The sequence below is a fragment of the Sus scrofa genome, chromosome 16 (genome assembly GCF_054392235.1).
Source record: "Sus scrofa isolate SSC_HxYL_T2T_F1_AM1 chromosome 16, Sscrofa_HxYL_maternal_Yorkshire_Landrace_v2.0, whole genome shotgun sequence".
NCBI lineage: Eukaryota > Metazoa > Chordata > Mammalia > Artiodactyla > Suidae > Sus > Sus scrofa.
In genome coordinates, this window is record NC_139398.1 from 50,182,504 (window position 1) to 50,205,505 (window position 23,002).

Below are 23,002 nucleotides of genomic sequence, written 5' to 3' on the forward strand. Positions count from 1 at the left end.
TCTGAATTTGGGTATTTTGTGTCCCATTCTCACCCCAGCAGCAGACAGGACAACAGGGAATGGAAAACAAAGATTAGTCATTCTGCTTTATTTCAGTAGTTTGGCTGAAAAGTTTGATAGGTTGAAATATTGGGTAAAATGAATTTTGTGCTACAAAAATTAATTTTAAATTATTATTGCTCAAATGATTAGCTATTCTAAGCTGCTATTTGGTTTATATTGGAAAAAATATTTTAATTAACTGAAAAAATTATTATGACTTCCAGCCAGACCCAGGGAGTTACTTAGTTAGGCACTGACAAATGTGGGTTCTGAGGATTATCATTTTAGGAAAACCTCATTTCTAAGGAATCCAAAAGTAAAATTCAAATGTAATAACATCCAAAGGCCATTAAGGTAGAGACTAAAATTTGTTTTATTTTATTTATTTTTTATGGCCATACCAACCAATGGCATATGAAAGTTCCTGGGCCAGGGACTGAATGTGAACCACAGCTGCCACCTGTGCTACAGCTATGGAAGTGCCAGATCCTTTTAACCCACAGTACCAGGGCAGGGATCAAACCTGCCTGTGAAGGTGATCAATGTGTTCACCTCCACATTGATCTGAGCCGCTGCAGCTGGATTCTTAACCCACTTTATCACAGTAGGAACTTCATAAATTTTAAAAGAGAACAGTATAAATCCTCAATTCCTTTCCCAATTTCTGACTTACTTTTCAAAGTTCATGATTCTGAGTATCTGTCTGGTAATAAAGTATATATTATTTTAAGTCATGTAAACCCTAGAATACATCTATACTGCCTTAACTTTCCTTTTTTTTTTTTTTTTTGGTCTTTTTGTCTTTTAGGGCTGCACTCACAGCATATGGAGGTTCCCAGGCTAGGAGTCCGATCAAAGCCATAGCCACCAGCCTACACCTCAGCCACAGCAACTCGGGATCCAAGCCGAGTCTGCAACCTACACCACTCACAGCAGTGCCGGATCCTTAACCCACTGAGCGAGGCCAGAGATTGAACCCACATCCTCATGGATGCTGGTTGGGTTCGCTAACTGCTAAGCCACGATGGGAACTCCAACTTTCCTCTTTTTATTCTATGTAATATACCATCAATTAGAGAGCCTTAGGACTGGATTCTGAAAGCTTCAAGAAATAAGAGCCACAATTATTACTACACATGCAACATTTCTTCAAGTATTATCTAGACATTAATGATCACATTTTGACATGGTACAAACTGAACCTGTGTCAACCTGCTTATATGATATACCAGAAGTCAGATTGATATCATTAACCAGTATATGACAAACTTTGTAGGGGATGACATACAAAAGAGAATCTTTTCTGTCATCAAAATCTTGATATTTAAAAAAGGACAAAGCAAGAGGAAACAGAACAAAGGAAAAAACTGCCTAAGTACATGAAAAAAAAATCTTTGAAAAATGCAACACACAATTATTGTAACTTGACTTACATTGCCTATTTACTTGCTGGTGTGTTTAAACAGGTTAAGTTAACTTAGGAAAAATCCAAAACAACTTTTTCAAGAAATAATTTCTATAAGAGAAAACCTGATTTAAACTGAGTATAAGAACTAAAAATAGGGGATGTAAATTTTAAAACAGAATAAAAGACCACTAATTGGTTTTGCTAACAATGATTAGTGTTGGGTTCTCAAAGGAATATGAGTAAAATATAAGAATAAGAACATAGATTTAAACTAAATATGGGTTAAAGACAGGGAAAGTTCTGTTTCTGCACAACAGGCCAACTTTTCTACTATAGTCACTTTTTATTTCAAAGTTATTTCATTATTTATCACAAGGAGAAATAGAATGTGAATGCTCACTATTACCCATATTATTCCTGGAAAAATAGGTCCTATCAATCAGAAGATCCACCTCCATAAATAAAAGGTATTATATGACATTGCTATTACTCGCCAAGCATTTATTAAGACGCTTTCATTGAAAATGGAATACCTAGATGGCCTACCCTTTGGTGAGGATGTAGAAAATTGGAACATTGCTTGGGGGGGGGGGGATTATACAAATGGGACAATCACTTTGGAAATCTAGTTGAAAGTATTTAAACACACATACCTTTCCTGCAACTCAGAAATCACTCCTTGGGACAGGTCAACCTCTGTGTATGCATACAGACTTACACATACTACATGCACATTTGTTTAACAAGTGACATAGCCTACAGTGCTCACAGCAGCTCTATTCATAATAGCCTCAAAGTGGAACACTCAGGCATCAGACAACAATAGTAATTTGCAGTCTGTTTATTTACTAGGTGTGATACTATCACAATTGAGAATGAGTAATCTACAATCATGCAAAACAATATGAACCGATCTCATTATCATGATGTTGACCCAAAGAAGCCCAAACAGAAGTGTTTATATTATATAATTCCTTTCACAGAAAGCACAAAACCGGCTTAAGATAAATTTATGCTCATACAAGTTAGGATAGTGTTTATCTTTGGAATCATAGTGACGGGAAGGCTACATGAAGAGGTGTCCTTGGGAGCCTGTATCCTTGGGAGTTGAGTACTAGTTATATGAGTAAAGTTGGCTATGTCTCCACCCTTATCCTGTGCCAATTAGAGTCTCACAGAGTACTAGGGCTTACATATAAATAATTTAACAAAGAGAGTTCTTTCCTTTTTTTGTGGCAAGGTGCTTTTTTTTTTTTTTTTTTTTTTTTTTTTTTTTTTTAGGTCATATAGGGCTAACACGAACAGTAAGCCTTTTAAGTTCATTCCAAAACACAAGCTCATCTGTCTTCTCAGCCAATAACTTTTTCCCCTTTCTTGGCATGTCTGCAAGGCAGATCTCCCTGATGTTTCTGGGGCCTCAGCTCACATGGATTTATTTAGGGGGGAAGAAATCTGATGTTTCTGTCCCTGAGTCCATAGGGAAGTTATAAGAGTCATTCTTATCCTCAACAGAGGAAGAAAGGGCAAAACCATGCCTGGTGGCAGCAGTACCACTGGCAACAGGCAACCACCTTAGCTCAAGACATTGTGAATTTAAGACAAAGAGCTCAGGAAAGTTACAGCAGGGAAATATCTAGTCGTCTTCTAGGAAACAGTAAGATACAGAGATAAAACGGTTCTGTGAGTGACATAGTGTTTTCCTTTTTTTAAATGGCTGCACCTATGCAGAAGTTCCCAGGCTAGGGGTTGACTCAGAGCTGCATCTGCAACTGTGCCACAGCTTAGGGCAATGCCTCATCCTTAACCCACTGAGCAAGGCCAGGGATTGAACCCATATCCTCACAGAGACAACATCGAGTCCTTAACCCGCTGAGCCACCACAGGAACTGTGTTTTCCTCTTATAGTTAATTTGAGATCAGGGCTGTGTGCCTTTGTGGAACCCGCAGATGAGAGCTTTCTGTTAAGTACAACCCAAAGATGGCAGAAGGATTTTTTTGTTGTTGTTATGTTTTTCCCTCCCCTAAAGTGACCACCCTTTCACTAGAGAATGTATTTACGTCATCAAACCAATGTGATTCTTAAACAGGACATAAATCTTCCCTTTGGATGAGAACACTAATCAGATTCAGTTAGTTTTTCATCCTCTGTCTATCTAAACACTGCCATATGTGAAAAGAAAAATCTCTGAAAACCAAGGATATTTTACAGAGTTAAACCTCCCCTCCCAGCCAATCTACTTTGCTATCCTATGTAAACAAATTCTGCTATTACATTCCATCACCCATACAATTTTCAGTGGATAATCCACAAATCAATTAAAGACAAGTTAATTGCCAAAAGGGATCAAGCAACAAGCATTAGAAACCTAATATTTACAGGCACCATCCTAAAAATTTATGTGTTGGAGAAAAGTTTGGTTTGGCTAGATTTCCTTCTAATCCAAGACTTTACATTTGTTTGATCACTTTTGAAAATCAAAAATTCATCACATAATTACTCTTATGACATCCATGTTTTGGGGGCAGATGTGGATACATACATCAAGAAAACAAGATAGCACTATATGACCTACTACCGCTATCAATTTTTTACTTTTAATTTTTTTCACTTTAATATGTTCTACATATGAAAATTTTTGAGGATTAGATAAAAAATGAAATTCAAAATATATTGTATCCATTCAGCCACTCTTTGTCTTTTTTTTTTTTTTTCTCCCTTTTTTTGACCATGCCTGCAGCATGTGCAAGTTTCCAGACCAGGGATCAAACCCACACCATAGCAGTGATTCTAGCCACAGCAAGGAAAATGCTGTGATACCCAACTCACTGCAACACAAAAGAACTCTCACTCTGTCCTTTGATGGGAACATTTAGTCCATTTAAAGTGATTATTGATATATATATGCTCTTATTGTCAATATGTTGATTGTTGTGGAGTTGTTTTTGTTGGATTTCTTTGTTTGTTCTCTTGATTTGATGACTATCTTTAGTGCTTGTTTGGATTCCTTTTTCTTTTTTCTGTGTGTACCTAGTATAGGTTTTAGGCTTCTATAAACTGCCCCTTCTGTTCCACCTCCTCCTTATATTTTTACAAAAAAGTGAAGCAAACGCAAATTCATTCAAGAGATTAGAATCTGATCTGACCAAGAACACACTCAGTAATGAGGTCAATATCCATGTAGTTTCATCAACTTGGTGAATCTGAGTTATGCCTTGTCTGCCTAGGACTGCAAATATACTCATGGATGTACGGAATGGATATGTTTCAGCTTACACATAAATACAGTGCCATTTTCTTTATGAAGGCTCCCTTGAGTTCCTCAAGCAGAATCTCCCATCCCAAAGCCTATATATTTTATTTAGTTGTTGCTTATCTTCTGCCTTCCTCCACTAGAAGGTAAACTTTAGGAGAGCAAAGTCCCTCTTACTTTCCTCCTCGTTATGTCTATAATATAAGGGAAATATTTTTAGGTGGCTAATAAAGTATCAGACACAGGAGTGTGCTAAAGTTGTCTATACTAGCTGTCAAAAGTGGACTAGGACAAATGGGACCTAATTAAACTTACAAGCTTTTTTACAGCAAAGGAAACCATAAATAAAATGAAAAGATAGCCCATGGAGTGGGAGAAAATATTTGCAAATGATGGACTGACAATAATTTAATTTCTAAAATATATGAATAGCTCTATATAATTCAACAACAGAAGAACAAATGACCCAATTAAAAAACGGGCAGAAGACCTAAATAGATGTTTCTCCAAGGAAGACATGCAGATGGCTAGTAGGCACATGAAAAAATGCTCAACAAATTAGAGAAATGTGAATCAAACTTACAACAAGATACCACCTCACACTGGTCAGAATGGCCATCACGAATAAGTCTACAGATAATAAATGCTGGAGATGGTGTGGAGAAAAGGGAACCGTCCTACACTGTTGGTGGGAATGTAAATTGGTACAACCACTATGGAGGTTTCTCAAAAAACTAAAAACAGAACTACCCTATGATTCAGCAATCCCACTCCTGGGCATATATCCAGACAAAACTATAATTCAAAAAGATAATGCACCCCTATGTTCACAGTAGCGCTATTCACAATAGCCAAGAATTGGAGACAACCTAAATGTCCATCGACAGATGAATGGATAAAGAAGATTTGGTGCATATATATATACATATATATATGCAATGAAATACTACTCAGCCATTAAACAAAATGAAATAATGCCATTTGCAGCAACATGGATGGAACTAAAAATTATCTTACTAAGTGAAGTAAGTCAGAAAGAGAGTAACATATGATATTATCACTTATATGTAGAGTCTAAAATATGACATAAATGAACTTATCTGTAAAACAGAAACAGACTCCCAGACATAGAGGATAGACTCGTGGTTGCCAAGGGGCAGATAAGGGGGGAGTGAATTGGGAGTTTGGGATTAGCAGATGCAAACTATTATAGAAGAGATAAACAACAAGGTCCTGCCATACAGCACAGAGAACAATATTCAATCTCCTGTGATAAACCATAATGGAAAAGAACATAAGAAATAATGTATATATACAGATAACTGAACCACTTTCCTGTTCAGCAAAAATCAAAACATTGTAAATCAACTATACTTCAATTTTTAAAAAGGGGACTGTGAAATTTTCAGTATTTCTAAGTCTGTTGTTATACCTAGCGACTACTAAAATTCAAATTATATAAACTTTAAATTACGTTGAAAAGAACGGGTACTAAATATTTAAACCTCATCGCTTCTAATAATCTGACTCATTTTACTATTATCTAAGTTCTTAAGGTCATTTACATATATTGTATCTGTATGTGCCATTCAACATCTTTCGACAACTCTGTATTGAGTTACCTCTGTGGTTTGAAATGGGCTGGTAGGAGAATTTTTGTCACAGAAATTAGCAAATAGTATTACTAAGCTTTTGTGGTGTCTTCAGAGGGAGCTGGTTTTTAACATTTACCAGCACGCCACTGACCAAAGTTATCATTGGCATTTAACAGTCTCTGAATGAATGCATTCATCTTTTATCCGAATTCTGATTACATTCTAGTGTTGTATTCATGGTCACATTTGTTCCTAGAGTTTGTTCCCCTAACCCGAAGCTTCTCTCTTTCAGGCTATTCTCAAGTTTTCTTTTTGGAATGTAGCTTACACATTTGTTGCTCTTGGAATGTCTGTCTTTTGCATTTGATTGACTTTATCTACTTACGAGCTAGAGAAGTCTTCAACCTTAATGGGGTCTGAAGCAGGTGAACTCTGGGTCTGAGCAGGTGAACTCTGCGGTCTCTTCAGCTTTAACCATGATACAGGGAATAGAAGCAGAGTGTCCCTACTCTTGTCAGGGGTCTAGAAACATTTGCTGATTGACTCATTCAATACACATACATCAAGCGTCTGCTATATGCCACATACTCTTCCAGAAATTGGCAATAAAGGGGTGAAAAAATGTACAAAGGATGTTTCCACATGGAGCTTACATTCTAGTATGTATTGATACTAAGTAAATTAATTTTAGTGTTGTCTACAGTGTCAGGCCTGACATAGGACTAACACACTTAATCATTACAACCTCCCATTTTAACAGATGACAAAAATAAGGCAGACTGAAGTGAAGTAGCTCAACCAATGCCTCAGAGCTGTGAGTGAAAGTATGAACAGTTCAACCTCAGCAGTGGAGCTGGAGAGCCAACCAGCTCTCAACGACTATTCCCCACACCTTTTCAAGGTGAGGCTGTTTTTTTACAGGCAAGTCGCTTATAAGGCTAATTGTTCATAGGCCAGCTGTACTGTGCTAATTTGTAACCAAGAATGGTTTCAGTGATAATGGTTAACCTCAAAGTAATTTACAAAAGAAGCATCACAGAATTGGTAAAATGCTAAGGCAAATGCAGAAAATGCTATTAATGTGGTAGCAGAAAGGCCTACTTTTCTGTAGATACTTCATTTAAGGGCACACTGGCCCTTTAAAGTGGACATTTTTATTTTCCATTTGCAGACAGGGAATCTGCTAGTAGAGGTTAGGGAACTGCCCAGTTAAAAAAGCAGGACAACTGGCATTCGAGCTTGGTCTGTTTGGCTCTAAGCCACTCTGCCTCCTACACCATGCCCCACCTCCCACAATGTGCAATAGTTGTTAGCCAAACTGTTATAATGCCTAAAAGGTAACTATTTTCTCATTTCCAATTTAGCTAATATTACTCACAATTTGGAATATCATGAAGAATGCCATTTTAATACTTAAGACAATGCCAGTGGAACAAACAGGCATGATACAGGATGAAGCTGACCTCTGTAGCTCAGAGAATCTTCTGGTTCCTCTGAACAGCTGGCCAAGGAGCAATATTTTGGCAGTAAAATGCAACCACATGACCAATGTTCTTGGCCACATGAAATGAGCCAGATGGAAGCCAACAAACCAAAACCCAGGGAGAGGACAGAAGCAAGCCACGTAAAATCTCTGATTAGTTTCCTTTCTTTCCTTTTTTTTTCCCAAAAGAAACACATATTTTGATGTTTTTGTTTAATATTACTTTAAGCCAATCTAAATGAAGTGAGAAGATGCTTAGATATTATTTGATAACTTTAACTCCAAACCACAAGGTGTCCTTTCTTCAGAGGAAGATTCTGAGTTGAGAAAATGAGGGCAGTTGAGTCTATAGAATGGTCTGTCTCTTTATGGAACTTCTCCTTGTGTGGTGATGAGAAGACCTGGTCAAGAAACGGGAGCTGGGAAAATGACTAGAAGGAAAGTGTTTAGAGGCCTAGGAAGCATCTAGGACAGACTGCCAGGGTGCAAACTTGGGCAAGTTTCTTAAACTCTCTCTGCCTAATATTTCCTTCTATAAAATAAAGGCAATGCCAGTTCCTTTATGGGGTTGTTTGTGGGATAAACTGAGATAACATATGTATAGCCCTGGAATTCTGTCTGGTACATAATAAATTCCCAATACAAATTAGATCATATTCATTAATAAATCTATAAATAGCACATGTTAGGGTGTGGAGAAAAGGGAATCCTCCTACACTGTTGGTGGGAATGTCAGTTGGTAAAACCACTATGGAAAACAGTATGGAGGTTCCTCATAAAACTAAATACAGAACTACCATATGATCTAGCAATCCCACTCCTGGGCATATATCCAGACAAAACTATGATTGAAAAAGATACATGCACTTGTATGTTCATAGAAGCAATATTCACAATAGCCAAGACAGGAAGCAACCTAAATGATCATCAAAAGATGAATGGGTTCAGAAAATGTACATATATACACTGGAATACTACTCAGCCATAAAAAAGAATGGATTAATGCCATTTGCAGCAACATGGATGGAACTAGAGATTCTCATACTGAGTGAAGTAAGTCAGAAAGAGAACAACAAATACCATATGATATCACTTATATGTAGAATCTAAAATATGGCACAAATATAACCTGTCTGCAAAATAGAAACAGACTCACACACCTAGAGAACAGACTTGTGGTTGCCAAGGGAGAGAAGGAATAGAGTGGGATGGCCTAGGAGTCTGAGGATTAGTAGATACAAACTATTATATTTAGAATGGACGAGCAATGAGTTCCTACTGTATAGCACAGGGAACTATATCCTGTCTCTCGGGATAGACCATGATGGAAGATAATACAAGAAAGGGAATGTATATATGTATGACTGGGTCACTCTGCTATACAGCAGAAACTGGCACAACACTGTAAATCAACTACACTTTAATAAAAAAAACTAATGTAAAAGTAAATAATTTATACTAGGAAAAAAATACAAACTAACAAACTAGATCTTATTATTCTTACTCTGGACTTCTGACCACATGTGTGTTGTACAGCCTCTGAACTTCCAATTTTCCTTCTCTTACTTGGTAGTTATTGTACTGATCCTCTTCACTTACTCTAAAAAATTGAATGTGAGAAGCTATGGAAAAGACACCAAGAAGTGCAGGTGCTATATCTGTGACATCTGAAAAGCTTTAATTTTTTTTTAAATGCCATACAATAGGAGGTACTAATGTGATACTTAGAAAGTTACATCCCAGACTATTGATTTGTTGGTGGCACTCATTTCTCTTTCCAAGACTTGGACTCTATCCAGCATTTTCTCCTGGGCATTCTGAGGCTTAATTAGATAGCCACTGATGTGCTCTACTTTGCTTCTGGTAGTAACCAAGAGTAGCTAAGAGACTGTATTCTCTGATAGTCCTTGCAAATATCTGCTACTATAAAATCCCCAGAACAAACTGATAGATTTGAGTATAACTTTCCAAGAAGAGCACAGAGGATGATTTAAGGTTATCTAAGGTTTTTTGTTTCAGAAAATATTCAATGATGTAGTCTCTCCCATGACCGTATTAATGTAAGGGGCAAGAAAACTACAACATACTTTGTTTCTGGCCTGTGGGATGGTCGTGAAATACCCTCTGTCCTGCATTTAAATGTGCCTGAGATGCTGTTCCCTTCTATTTGCATAGCATCCACCCTATAGTTACCCTGTAAAAGGTTGCGTTTAACATCTCTTTTTGAGAAGACAGAAAGCAAAAGTTTTGAGATTTATTCTGGTTGGAAGACAAGACCATCTCTAGAAGAGTGACTTTTAATTTAATGTTTCCTTGAATGTTACTATAATTTTAAACAATAACATTAAAAAAAAACCAACAAAAAACCAGCATGTCCTAATGTTCCCTTGGAGAATTGTCAGAGTCCACCAAACTAAGTCTGAGTTCCTTGTTCTTTCTTTGCTTCCCAGGTAATTTTCATGCCAATCTTTTAGGTACTATATTCAAACCTTCAACATGAGTTCACTCACTTAACATTACTTTCTCAAATCTAACACGAGCACATCATCCCACTCTCTCCCTCCTCTAAAATAGAGATGAGAGGATATGGTTCTAAAGAAATGACTGGCATTCATTCCATGTCCACAGAGAAAATTTAGCCTTCTTATGAAGTAACCATATTTTTCTCTATGTCTCTCTTTCCCTGTTTTTGCATCAAATCAAATTTAACTCAATAAGCTATATATTAATCATATTTGACTTTCTCTAAAAGTATATTTTACTTACAAAAGCCAAAAACTCATCACCACTCATTTCCGATCTATTTTAAGCTCTGTATGAGGTGCCCAAGGTTGTATTTCTCAGCAATCAATGCTCATCAAATACATATGATTTGCTATAACTTTAATAAATTAGACTCTTTACACACTTGTCTTTCCTTCATCCTGACTGCTACTAGAGAGTGAAAACAATTCCAGAGAAAAATATTCTAGCTTAAAGCTAAGTGTATCAACAATACCATCATAATATCAATTCAGTGTTCAAAGAACAAAAAAGACACTATGCTAGACATGTGAGGATTTCACAGAAAATAAAATTATTTGTATTAAACAAACAAATTTGTAAAGGAGAAATTCAACAAAGAAATTTTGGCTAACATTTCAGTTGCTTCAATCAGGGAATTATACCTAAAACCTCTCAAAGGTCAAGATAAGCTTAGGTTACCTCCATGTTTTAAGGGTCCTGTATATAAAAAAGACATGAAGAGATACAAAAGCTGGGTTGCAAAACTGTGGGGTATTTTAAATGTTTTCATCAAATACCTTAACACTTTTAACTCCAGGAACGCTATGGAATGAAACTGCCATTCAAAAGATAAATGCAGAATTTAAGTGTGTGTGTGTGTGTGTGTGTGTGTGTGTGTGTGTGCGCGCGCGCGCGCGCGTACACACATACATAAGCCCTTTGACTCATGATGCATTTGAGGTTGTGTGGTCTGTTAAAAGCATCTTTTTTCATTATTGTCAAGATATTGTTGTGGCTGAATAGATACTCTCCTTTTGAGCACTGAGAGACCTGTGAAAATGTGAAATCAGAATATTCCACTTCTGTCCTCAACTTCTGTCTCAAATTTCCACCAGACTCTGAGCCTGTTGATTTTTCAAACAAAGCAAGTTGTTTTTTCAAACAAAAGGGTGATACTAACTAAGAGAATGTAGAAAGATATTTCATCAAATAGGCATTAATGGCATTCTTGTTGCACGTAAGGAAGCCCCTAGCCTCAGGAATTTATAGTCCCAAATTCAGTGATAAAAAATACAGTGATAAAAAAAAACGGGACCCACAGAACAGTGAAGACAGTACATTTAAAAAATAAAGCATTACATGAGAAATTAATATTCAAATAAAAGCAAATGAATGAGGTCAAAATCTCCCAAGTTTCAAAGGAGACCGGTCTATGACGGCCATTTGGGATATCACTCTCCCCTCTTAAACTTGTCATGAAAGAAGCTTGTTAGAACTATGCACACTGGGCATTTAAATACATAGAAACTCCTCCTTAGACATTCCAGTGCTTGCTATATTTTGGAAAGGATCAGACTGACCAAGGAAAGTAAAAATATCTTTGGTAGATCAAGAAGGCAAGTTTCATAATCTATCTGAAAAGCATACAGGAGAGCTTAAATTCTGCATTTCTTGAGATTTCTCAAACTATTTAGTCCCATATGCTATTGCTTTTAGCCTAAGCAGAAGTTAGATATTTACGATATTTGGAAACTTGTTATCATTATCTTAATGATAAAGAGTGGCTAGAAGCCACCATCTATTGCAAATATGCACAGTAATGCTTATAAGTCTTTGGAGAGCATACATTTTAACACATAATAAGCACCAGATGCAAATAATAAGCTTGAGAAGCTCATTCGGTAAGAACATAGAGCATATAGGAGGCATATATTTCTAATGTTGAATCATATCCTTAAATGTAAAAAATTAACATAATTAATAAAAATTAATGGTATTTATTTTGTTTTGAAGTAGAAGTAGATCGAAGTACTATTTACACCTTTAACTGCCAACTTTTATTTATCCCTTGTCAAAGTTTGCTTATGTGTCATTACTAGGGAAGGCTGTAATTTGATTTATTTTATAGCTCCCTAAAAAGTTCCTAGGGCATTATCTTTCATACTGTCTAAAAACAAATAAATAATTCTTGTGAGTTATTTTAATCCAAACTTTGAATGTTTTCTTTTTTTCTTTTGGTTTTGTTTTATAATGATTTTTATTTTTTCCATTATAACTGGTTTACAGTGTTCTTCCAATTTTCTACTATACAGCAAGGTGACCCAGTCATAGAAACATATATACATTCTTTTTTCTCACATTATCATGCTCCATCATAAGTGACTAGATACAGTTCCCAGGGCTATACAGCAGAATCTCATTGCTTATCCATTTATATGTTTTCTATACAAGTAAATCAGGACATATTTTCATACAAATTTAATGCATACTTCTATATAGGCCTGGTAGTTCCCGGATAAGTTACATTTGGTCTAAAGAAGAAAGATCTTATTCCTGAGATTCTGCAGACAATGTGACTGGCATTTGCTATTGATGCAATAGCTTGCAGTGCTATAGACTAACCAATCAGAAACTAAAAGTGTGTGAAGAATCAACCTTTCCTTGTAAATATCTAGAACACGGAAGCAAAGAAGGAAATCAAAGATTTTTCAGTGTCTCCTTTTTTTAAATAATTATTTGATTACAATAGGCTAACTTGTATGTAATGCTAAGATGTCACTGACAATTTATTGAGGTCATGAGGTCGAGATTTTTCCTATGACATAATAGATTAATAACATATTTACTCTGCTTCATGGTATCTAAATCTCCTGACTTTCCGCCTAGATCAAACTAGGTGGGCAAGCTTACAAGGCTGACTTTCCACCTAGACCAAAGAGAGTTTCCACTTTTGCATGTGAATGAGACCTGAAACACTTATAAACAACACAGTAGTATGTTGTTGTTGCTTCTCCGTATGTTGAATCAAACAAGAACCCTTTCCTGACATTTAAAGTGTTAAGGGAAAGTTAGTGTGACCAATTCTGGCTACATTAAGTCCATTAGGCGTGCCATCACACTTGTTTTCCAGATGCCAGTCACAGAATGTTTTTCCAATTCACCATTTAACTCTCAAAATCAGCTCTTAGAGTTGGTCAAATTCCTCCTACTTCTGCAGGTTCCCAAATCCCACCGACTAAGGTTAAAGTTTGCATCTTAGCTCCTATTCCGCAGACTTCAAAATTAACACAGGATAATAAACAGAAGTTACATCCCTCAGCCCAGCTGGCAAAGGCTTATTTGCAGGGGGCCTCCAGCTACAGAGGCTGCTGACAAAACGTCTTCCTAGCCATAAATAGGAAAGAGCAATACCTGTAGGACTTTGAGAAACGCAATCTTGATTTGACTCTTGCTGAGGGTCCTGGCACGGTGGCTCCCCAAGGATCCCAAACAAAAGCCATTTGTAAGAAAGGTGCTAGGGAGGCCGGAGACAGCAGCAAGTCAGAGTGGGTGCAGGGCCCTGGGGCTGGAAGGCTCCACATGGAGCAGGAGGCACTTGTGGCTGAGAGAGGGCATTCCCTCCGTACGCTGCTCTGTGCTGCCAGGGAGGTGGCGGGTGGCCGAGGCAGGGCTGGAAGGATGGCTGGGACTTCTTGCTGCTTGACACTTGCCCTTTGCTACAGAGCTTGCTTCACTCTGACCTTATCTCATCAAGAACATGAGAAACTCTCCCTGGCAAATGTGTTTTTAAATACAGCCCTGATTAAACAGCACATGCCACTCCTGGAAAGCAATACACACAGACACACACACACAGACACACAGACACACACACACACACACACACACACACACACACACACTGTGAAAGGTATGCCTGAAGTCGGTGAACCTTTATATCAAGCATCAAGTTAAAAAAAAAAGTAAACAGTGGTCCTCTGTTTAAGAAGAAAAAAAAAAAGTAAAAAAGTAAATATATGCCCATGATGGGGAAAATCCAACAGAGATTTACTACATCTCACACACCTAGCTGCCAAATACTATTTTTCTTATATCATCTTCTCTTAGCCACAGGGATGAACATCATTATTAGCAAACCTTGCACAAGGATTTAATGGTCTGGAAATACTAGCGCCTCCCTGCAAGTCAGTGTGTGAGGAAAACAGGCAGATCACTTTCAATGGTTTTGGCAGCTCTCCCCTCAAGGAGATACCGCGTCACCTTGGAGGGTGAGTTATAGTGTGTGACTTGGACAACAGAGATCAATTTTCTTGCCCATTTTCTACTCCCCATAAACATTTCTTAACTCTCTGATAAGTCCCGTGAAACAACCTTCTTTTAGATTACATAAGTGATGGAAGCCGCAGAGATTCGTCTGTTTTCCAGGTCCAGCACATCTCCATGAGGCATGCATTTCAAGATACGGTGCTCCGGGAGTCAGAGGACCACAATGCCGTCACTGGTCCTCTTCACCAAGGGCTATTCAATGTTAACAAGGCGGCATAATTCCATCAGTCTCTGTCCAAATACGGTCCCGCCAGTGACCTCAACTGTAAACCAAGGCAGAACTCCACTTCCCCAGGATAAGATTAGAGAGGCCTGGAGTGCCTGACAGTGACTTAACCCCCTCTGAACTGGACAAAACTGACCTACCGCTGAGCCTGGTGAACTTCACCACATCTGCTAAATTTTGAGACCGCCCCCTCCCGAATAGCCCAATTCATGTCTCATATACCCAAGGGGGCCAAATTATTCCTGTAGTTTCTGTCAAACCTTAAGTCAGTATACTTGGCCCTTCTTTTCCTAACAGCATCCAGCACACCAGGGGTTCTTGAGAATGCTACATGCTCTGTATCAGCTTTGAGAATGAGTAACTGAAAACATTTTTACAGGTTTCAACTCTTTGCTATCTGACAGATGGGCTGAAAGAGTGAGTGACAGCTGACTGAATGGTGGCAACCTTGCAGGATCCAAGAATTCAAAAATAAACACATTCTCTCTGAATCATCTAGCAATATTTTAATGCTTTGCCAATGATACCTTTTGGCTTTTGAATATGGATTCCCATTTCAAAGACCAAGACCAGTGGTCACCCTCCTGGTATTCTTTGAAAGAGAAGGTACCCATACCTACACCAGTCTGCCTGTGTTGGTTTATGAAACTCCACTATCAGAACTTCATTCCATGATTATATTCCATTTCCAAGGCAGGGCAACTCTTGGGAAATCCAAACATTCCTGGCAGAGTCAACACAGAGCTGAATAACTTGTTTAGGAGAATGGTTTCATATGAGGCTGCAGCTAGACAATGCAAGAAAACTGGGAGTCTGGGTGAGAAGGGGGTATGTTCCTAAAAACTGGAAGGGGGAGCAGATTAGTGTTAAGCGGGGGAGTCGGGTGGACACAGAGACAGACAAGAGAACAGAAGGCTAAGCACTGGCTAAGATTCACTACTGTCACCTTCCGTGCAATACAAAGCTCTCATTTCATCTGGTGGCATTTCAAAGTTTGTAGGTCAAATAGCATCATTAGTTTTTAAAAATGAAAGCTGCAGTCCAAATACACAACACTGGAAGCAGAAAATACTGCTTGTGTTGTTATCCCAATTGCACTTGTCATGGCAAGACGGACCCCATCTTCCCAGGTAGGCTAAAACCAGCAACAGGCACTTTGATGAACACTTGTCTTTATCCATACCAATTTACATTCTGAAAAGAAGGTTCTGTTGACACCTGTCTGATAAAATGTAAGGGCATAATAATAATGCAGAATGAAAATATTACAGATCTAAAAGAAATGTTCTTTGAAGGAGATGCAAAGTTGTCTTTAGGGTTGTTCAGCTCTATGTCAACTCTGCCAGGAATGTTTGCATTTATTTTTCAGTATTGCCAAAACATTTCTTTTTTGCCCCCCTCTGCTTCTTGAAAGCAGACATCTAGAATAGTTAAGCAAGACAAAGACAATGGAACTATAAATGTGAAATGATGACCACAAAAATGGAAACTTTGGTCCTTTTTCCTAATGTGAAATTGGATGAAGACATAGAAGTCTCTGTCAATGTTAAAGTTATTTCTCCTTAAATTACTTACCACCCTCCTTCTCATTTCTTCTTTACACTTAAGAATAATCCCCCTTAGGTTACCAGGTCTCAGTAAGGTCACAAAAATAAGTTATTTCTTTCTGAGATTAATTATAAGCAAAGTTAAGCCTTGATTTCAAGTATAAACATTAACATTATTTTGAAGGTCTGACTAATACTTCACAGACATGAGAATTTAGACAATTGGGAAAAAATTTTTTATTTAAAATAAGCTGTTTGCTAAAATGAACTTTTTTCCCAATTCTTTTTCTCCACACCCTCAACATATGGAAGTTCCTGGGCTAGGGACTGAATCTGAGCGGTAACTGCAACCTGCACCAAAGCTGCAGCAACACTGTACTTTGATCCAGGCTGGGGTTCAAACCTAGAGCTCTGCAACAATCCAAGCCACTGCAGTCAGATCCTTAACCTACTGTGCCACAGCAGGAACTCCACTAAGATGAACTTTGGCTGTCATTTACGTTTCAAGCAGCTGTCTATAACTTTCACTGCACACGTATCAAAGGGTAGAAAAGGAAGTAGAAAATCTTTTGAATATTTTAATCTCTTTCATATTAGTAAGCATTTATTTTCCAAAATTAGTTTTAAGAAAAGCATGATTGAATGACAAGGAGAGATGTCCCATCCCTCAGATAAACTCTTCGTTTGCAAGTTGGAAACTAAACTCACCTGTCAGAGAAAACCAGATTCTGAAATCTAAACTTTGCCTCTACCCAAATTTGTTTTGTTTTGTTTTGCTTCGTTTTTGTCTTTTAGGGTGACGTCCTCTGCATATGGAGGTTCCTAGGCTAGGAATCAAATAGCAGCAGCAGCTGCCAGCCTATGCCACAGCCACATGGGATCCAAGCCACGTTTTCAACCTACACCACAGCTCATGGCAACTGCCGGATCCTTACCCACTGAGCAAGGCCAGGGATCAAACCTCCATCCTTACGGATACTAGTCAGGTTTGTCACCACTGCTCCACGATGGGAACTCCCACCCAAATGTTTTCCACTTAATTCCTAACCTCACTAAAAATCCCAATAAAACGCCCGCCATCTGCCAATAGCATAGATCTTCTGTTCTGAATAGCTCTAAATAAGGCATCTCTGCATCTCAAACATTTTGGGATTTTGGTTCTAAGATTCCAGATGTTAAAATAGCAAGTTTGGGGTTTGTTGTCCTACATAGAAATTCAGAATTTCCTTTATAGGAGATCACGATTGTGAATCAAATCTGAAAATCCCAAATTTAAAAGTAAGAAAGTTTAAACATAAGCCACATAAGCACTTATTTACACACCAAGTCACTGACAGGTGAAAGGGGAAGGTTTGAGCTAAACTTCAGAGAAACCAAGAGTTACATTAGTGGGGTTGCATAGTGTTGAAATACATTGCCTCAGGAAACCAGAGCAGCCAGAGATAATATGGGTTCAGGATAATGCCATATTTTGAAATAGTTGCTGATTGCAAACTCAAAGGCAGCAGAAGTTAACAACTTCATTTCATTTATCATTTCATTTTCATGCTATCTAATAACAATAGTTTCCATTAATAGTTTCATTACAATTCCATTGTCAGGGTGATCTGTTGCAAAAGAGTGTGCTGAAAAGAAATTTAATAACCAGACTGTGTGCTTCTGAAAACTTACTCATTCACTATAAATACTTGTGGTTTAAACAAGGCCTTCATTACATTAATACAGTATCATAATCGACTATCAATTATTACTCCAAATGGAAATGCAAAATAATGCTAACATTTTCTTTGAATTGCTATCTTTGAAAGCATTCAGATAGTCATTCTAAATCTTATATGTGTTTACTTAATTTAGTGGTCAATTATCCCATGTTCTGAAACTGTTCTGAGGACAAATATTTTTTATAAACTGTAACCCCATAGAGTAATAACAGAATTCATGATACCCCATAGTCTTAAGAGCATTAAGAAAACATATTTTGTGTTTTAAGCTACTTCAAATGCATGCTCTATTCATATATGTTTAAGAAAACACAAAAAAGAAAATGTAATTAAAGAGCTAAAATTATTAAGATATAGAATAAAATACATGACAAGAGGTATGATTAAATATAAGAACAAAATATAAATAAAACTAGATTGTGAATCAAAATGCTTTGCTATACACTTAAGGTTTCTATCTACATGTTTTAGGAATGTTTTTGCAATTTGGAAGATAATTAAGTCAAGCCTTTTCTTTCCAATAAGGTACTGAGTTCTTTCTAAACACTTGAGTAAATGAAGTTGAGGGAAAGAAATTAGAGAAGAAGAAATGAGAGGGAAGGGACACACTCTATGTTTTTTAAGTATCTAGGAAGTGACAGACAAAGTCCCAGGAAACTTTTTAAGGAGTCAACAGGAAATGAAATTAATATAGGCTAATGACTTGACATAAAGAACTAAAAATGGTATTTTAAAATGTGTGTCAAAGTCTTCTACGGTCAGTATATGTTTACCTAATTTTTTGTGTATGAAGATTTTAAAAGCCAGAACACTTTTCTTTCTAATATTGTACTCGTAATTGCATACTGAAAAACATCCTCCTTAGCTGTTGACTGGTGAAGGGGTGGATACAGAGCTTCATCTTGAAAACTACTTCCTCCAGGAAGCCTTCTCTGCTTTCCCAGGCCAAGGGATGCCTCCACAGCCCTCTGCACTTCCTCTTTGTCACTGTCTGCACATTTGTAATTACTTTTTCAATGCCTGGCTTTCTTGACAGACCTAAATACCATGAGAACATAAGTGGTGTCTGCTTTCCCAGTGCCTCTACAGGGCCTAGCAAAATAAATAAGCCATAATAATTCTCTTTAATGAACAAGTAAATCAATCATCTCAAGACTCCTTAAAAATAAGATGCATTATATTCTTTTATGTTCCTAAATAGGAGCAACTGAGTTTACCAAGTGTAATTTAGGTGGGATTTAGCTATTTTCTCTCTCCTTAGATGCACCCTCTGACAAAGCAACAACTGTAGCAATCAATTAAAATAAAATAAAAATAACAAAACCAGAATAACCACTGTCACTGTTAGTTCCAAATGAATACAGGCCTGTCACCAGATTTTCTTCTTTTTTAATGAAATATCATTGAGCAAGTATTTCGGGAAAGCCCTAGTAGGGGAAAAAGAGCCACAGTAACACAATGAACTTGCTATATGACCTTGAGCACTGTTGCCTGACCTTGCTAAGTTCAGCATCTTATCCAAATGAGAACCACTGCAAAGAGTTTCTGAGAGGAATGAATAGGGTAATTTATATAAAAGCATTTGGAAAATGCCACCCTAAATTTTAGGTAATGCTATTAATATTGGTAAGCTTTTAGGGGAACTAGGACAACTATTTTCCATACTGTTAGAAACATTTCCAGTTAAGAATTGTTCTCTAAAATGGTCACTGTGTGAGCATGGTAAGTAAGCATACCATCTAGCCAGTTTCAGAAGCATATCAATCTTCAGTTTTAAAGGTTTCTTTTTTCTTTTTTCCTATTTGAAATCTTTTTATTCTAAATGTGTAAGGATAGACTATCAAGCTATTATATTTAAAGGTTAATCCTATAGCAAAAACTTAATGTTTTATTTGCAGATCAAAAACCTTCTACTGGTTCTGTTTATAAGAACTGAAAAAAAAATTAAGTGACACAGGATTCTCCTAAAGTTAGATAATGGAATTTTTCTCAATTGTTCAAAATCCTGGGCTTCACCTAAATATAGAAACATTGCCATTTATTTTGTGAAAACTTATGGGATCCTGAAGACAGGTTGTTTAACTGGAAAAGCATTTGCAACCCTGATTCCAACTCATGCTGTTCTCCTTGTTGACTACGCACCATATAAGGGCAGAAATGGCCTCTTTCAGTTTTTTAAAACTATGTTAAAAAACAAGGAAAGCAGTGATGGAATGACCAGGCTGAGACACATAATTGCTCCCTCAGGAGAAAGGAAAAAAAGACCCCAAATACCATGAATCTCTAAATAACAACAATCTCATGCTTTCAACTTTGGCACTGTGAATTTTTTTCCATGACAGTGTTCAATATCTCACTAAATCTGGATATCTATTTATTGGAGTCAATATTCACAACCTTTCCCATTCCTGGACACTTAACGCTGACCCGCCACCCCCAGACCCCCTTCCTCACCCTGACATTCCCCATGCACTGACTGGTTCTGTGAAGCAAACATCATCAGAGGGTCAGGGTACTTTTCTCACCCCCTATTTTACATGATAATATCTACCACTTACTTGATATTTATTGTGTAATAATTGCTTCACATGAGTTACATTATCCTCACAATAATATAGCCATGAGCTTATCTTAGTTTTATTCTGTTTTCCAGCTAAGGAAATGGAGGCTTAAAAAAAAGGAATTTGCTCCTACGATCACACAGCCAATGAGGGGCAGAGCTAAGGTTAAAATTGAGGTCCTTCCAATTGTAAAACCTATGCAGCTAACCAGTTTATTCCTAGACGATAAGTGAGCTAAGGAATGAATGAGGGCAGGCCCCTTTCTTTGGAGAGTTAAATCTTGGAGGAAGTTTTGGATTATCACAGAAGGAAGAGATAACAGGTACAATAGTTATATAATCTGAGTTAGTCTAACCAACTCGCTGTCACCATTTTATCGATGACAAATCTGAGGTTCAGAGAGGTTAAGTCACTTGGCCGACATCACAAAGTTAATATATGACAGAGATATGAATCCAAGTCAGTGTTGCCTATGTCAAATCTTGTCTCTATTAGTTTACCTAAACTCTTTAAATTCTCAGTTCCATGGATGAGACTGGTCTTTGGGTCTGAGGTGGGGCTGAGGCTGTAGGTAGGGGCTGAGTGGGCTCAACTATGATAACCAGACAGACAGGCAGAGAGAGAGGAGGCCTGTCAATATTTAATAAGGCTTGAGAGAAAAGTGATAATATGTCAGTGTTTGTACCACTGGGTATTGCTTTACATGTTTCCCTCTGTGTATTTTAAATAGAAGAGACATATAAATACTTTTCAGTCCATCCAACCAATGGCAGTAATTCACTAGGAGCTAAAATAGAAATCTGGGTGAAAGAAAACAGACCTTATTTGTGTTTGTTCTGTAACAGGATGCATGCAATTTATGATACCACTTTCTACCTGTCCCTCAAAACCACCGAAGAACTTTATAACAGGATTTTTACATACAATCAGCCTATTGATAAGGCAAGAGGGCAAGTTCCGGCTCTTGCTTCCACCTCTATCACTAATTTTACTTCTATTGGTTCAGTGGAGTTAAGTGACTTTCCCAACTCTGTTTAAGTGGTAAATAAAGAGACCTTGAGTAAACCCCTGGCTTACTTCTAAATTTTAGAAAATAAGCCATTTCTAAATAAGGGAGTTCCTCAATTAAACTTATTATTTTGAAAATGTAGAAGCAAATCTGAGAGGAGACAGTTGTTATTTCATTGTTTGGGTGATATTTATGGAAAAACATATATAATTAATGAGAAGATGAGTTTTGAGACGAATGACATTAAAAACAAGTCAAGTAAGATATTTTTGGTAAAATATCTTTCACTAAAAGCACCCAGCCCATGGAAAACACCTCTCCTCTGACAGTCTAGTCTTAATATTATGTCAAACTGGGAGGCAGGCAGGAGAGAGATACTTACAAAGAAGCTCTTACTTTATGCCTAGCTCTGGATGTGGGTCTAAGTCATACAAAAGAAGTTGCTAAGGATACAAAAGAAAAATGGTCCCTCTTTATGGAGTCCTGTGACTGGGAAAATGTCTCATCTCCTAAGAACATCTCTGTAACCTCAGCTGGTTAGCAATTTCTCAATAAAATGTATCAAGATTGCTCACAACATTAAAGCAGACTAACTGTCCCTTGGTATTTGTCTTTTACAAATAAAGGGGAAAAAAGAATGCTATAAATAGGGCAATCAGCCCAAAAATATTCCAGAATGAGCTGAGTCGATAATGTCAAAAACACAAATTTGATGAGGCATTTAAAATTTGTTTCAGAAAAAAAATGTGGACTATGGTTCTTGCCTTATCAAAAAGAGATTATTTTCCAAAATAGTATTATGAAAATTTTCAAAATTTCAGAAAAGTTGGAAGAATTTTATAGTGCACACCTGTGTAGCCGTAACAGTTAAGAGCTTACTTCATAACAGGGGGTTATAACATTGGACATAAGCAATGAGAACTGCATTGTTAAAATGAGATTCACCTGAATGCTACATATGGCTTGTACATTATGTTGAACCTACATGGTTCTACCCTTTCATACTGAGTCTCCTTAAAAGGTGGACTTTGTATAGTCAAAGACAATGTGTTTTTTCTATGTAACGCAAATACCATAATACATTTGTTGTGAGCCACACAGGAAGTCCAATACCATAACGCATTTGAATTCCTAAATCTGATTAACAAAAGTAAATTAATGTGATTACAAAGTTAATCTTAGGAGTTCTCGTTGTGGCTCAGTGGTAATGAATCTGACTAGCACCCATAAGGACCCTGGTTTGATTCCTGATTTGATCTCTCAGTGGGTTAAGGATCTGGCATTGCCATGAGCAGTGTAGGTCACAGACCCAGCTCCAATCCCGAGTT

The 23,002-nt window shown here is 37.3% G+C and overlaps 1 protein-coding gene across 35 annotated transcripts in view; it reads right to left on the reverse strand.

Moving 5' to 3' along the window:
* PDE4D (phosphodiesterase 4D) overlaps nt 1-23,002 on the reverse strand; it is a 1,507,422-nt gene that overhangs the window by 347,183 nt on the left and 1,137,237 nt on the right. The window contains exon 1 of one of the 35 annotated variants that reach the window (XM_021076877.2): nt 13,696-13,920. The exons of the other annotated variants lie outside the window; for them this stretch is intronic. Coding sequence (XP_020932536.1) covers nt 13,696-13,865 — 170 coding nt within the window. The 5' untranslated portion in view covers nt 13,866-13,920. Of the gene's footprint in view, nt 1-13,695; nt 13,921-23,002 lie in introns of those variants that run through there. 35 annotated transcript variants of the gene reach the window in all.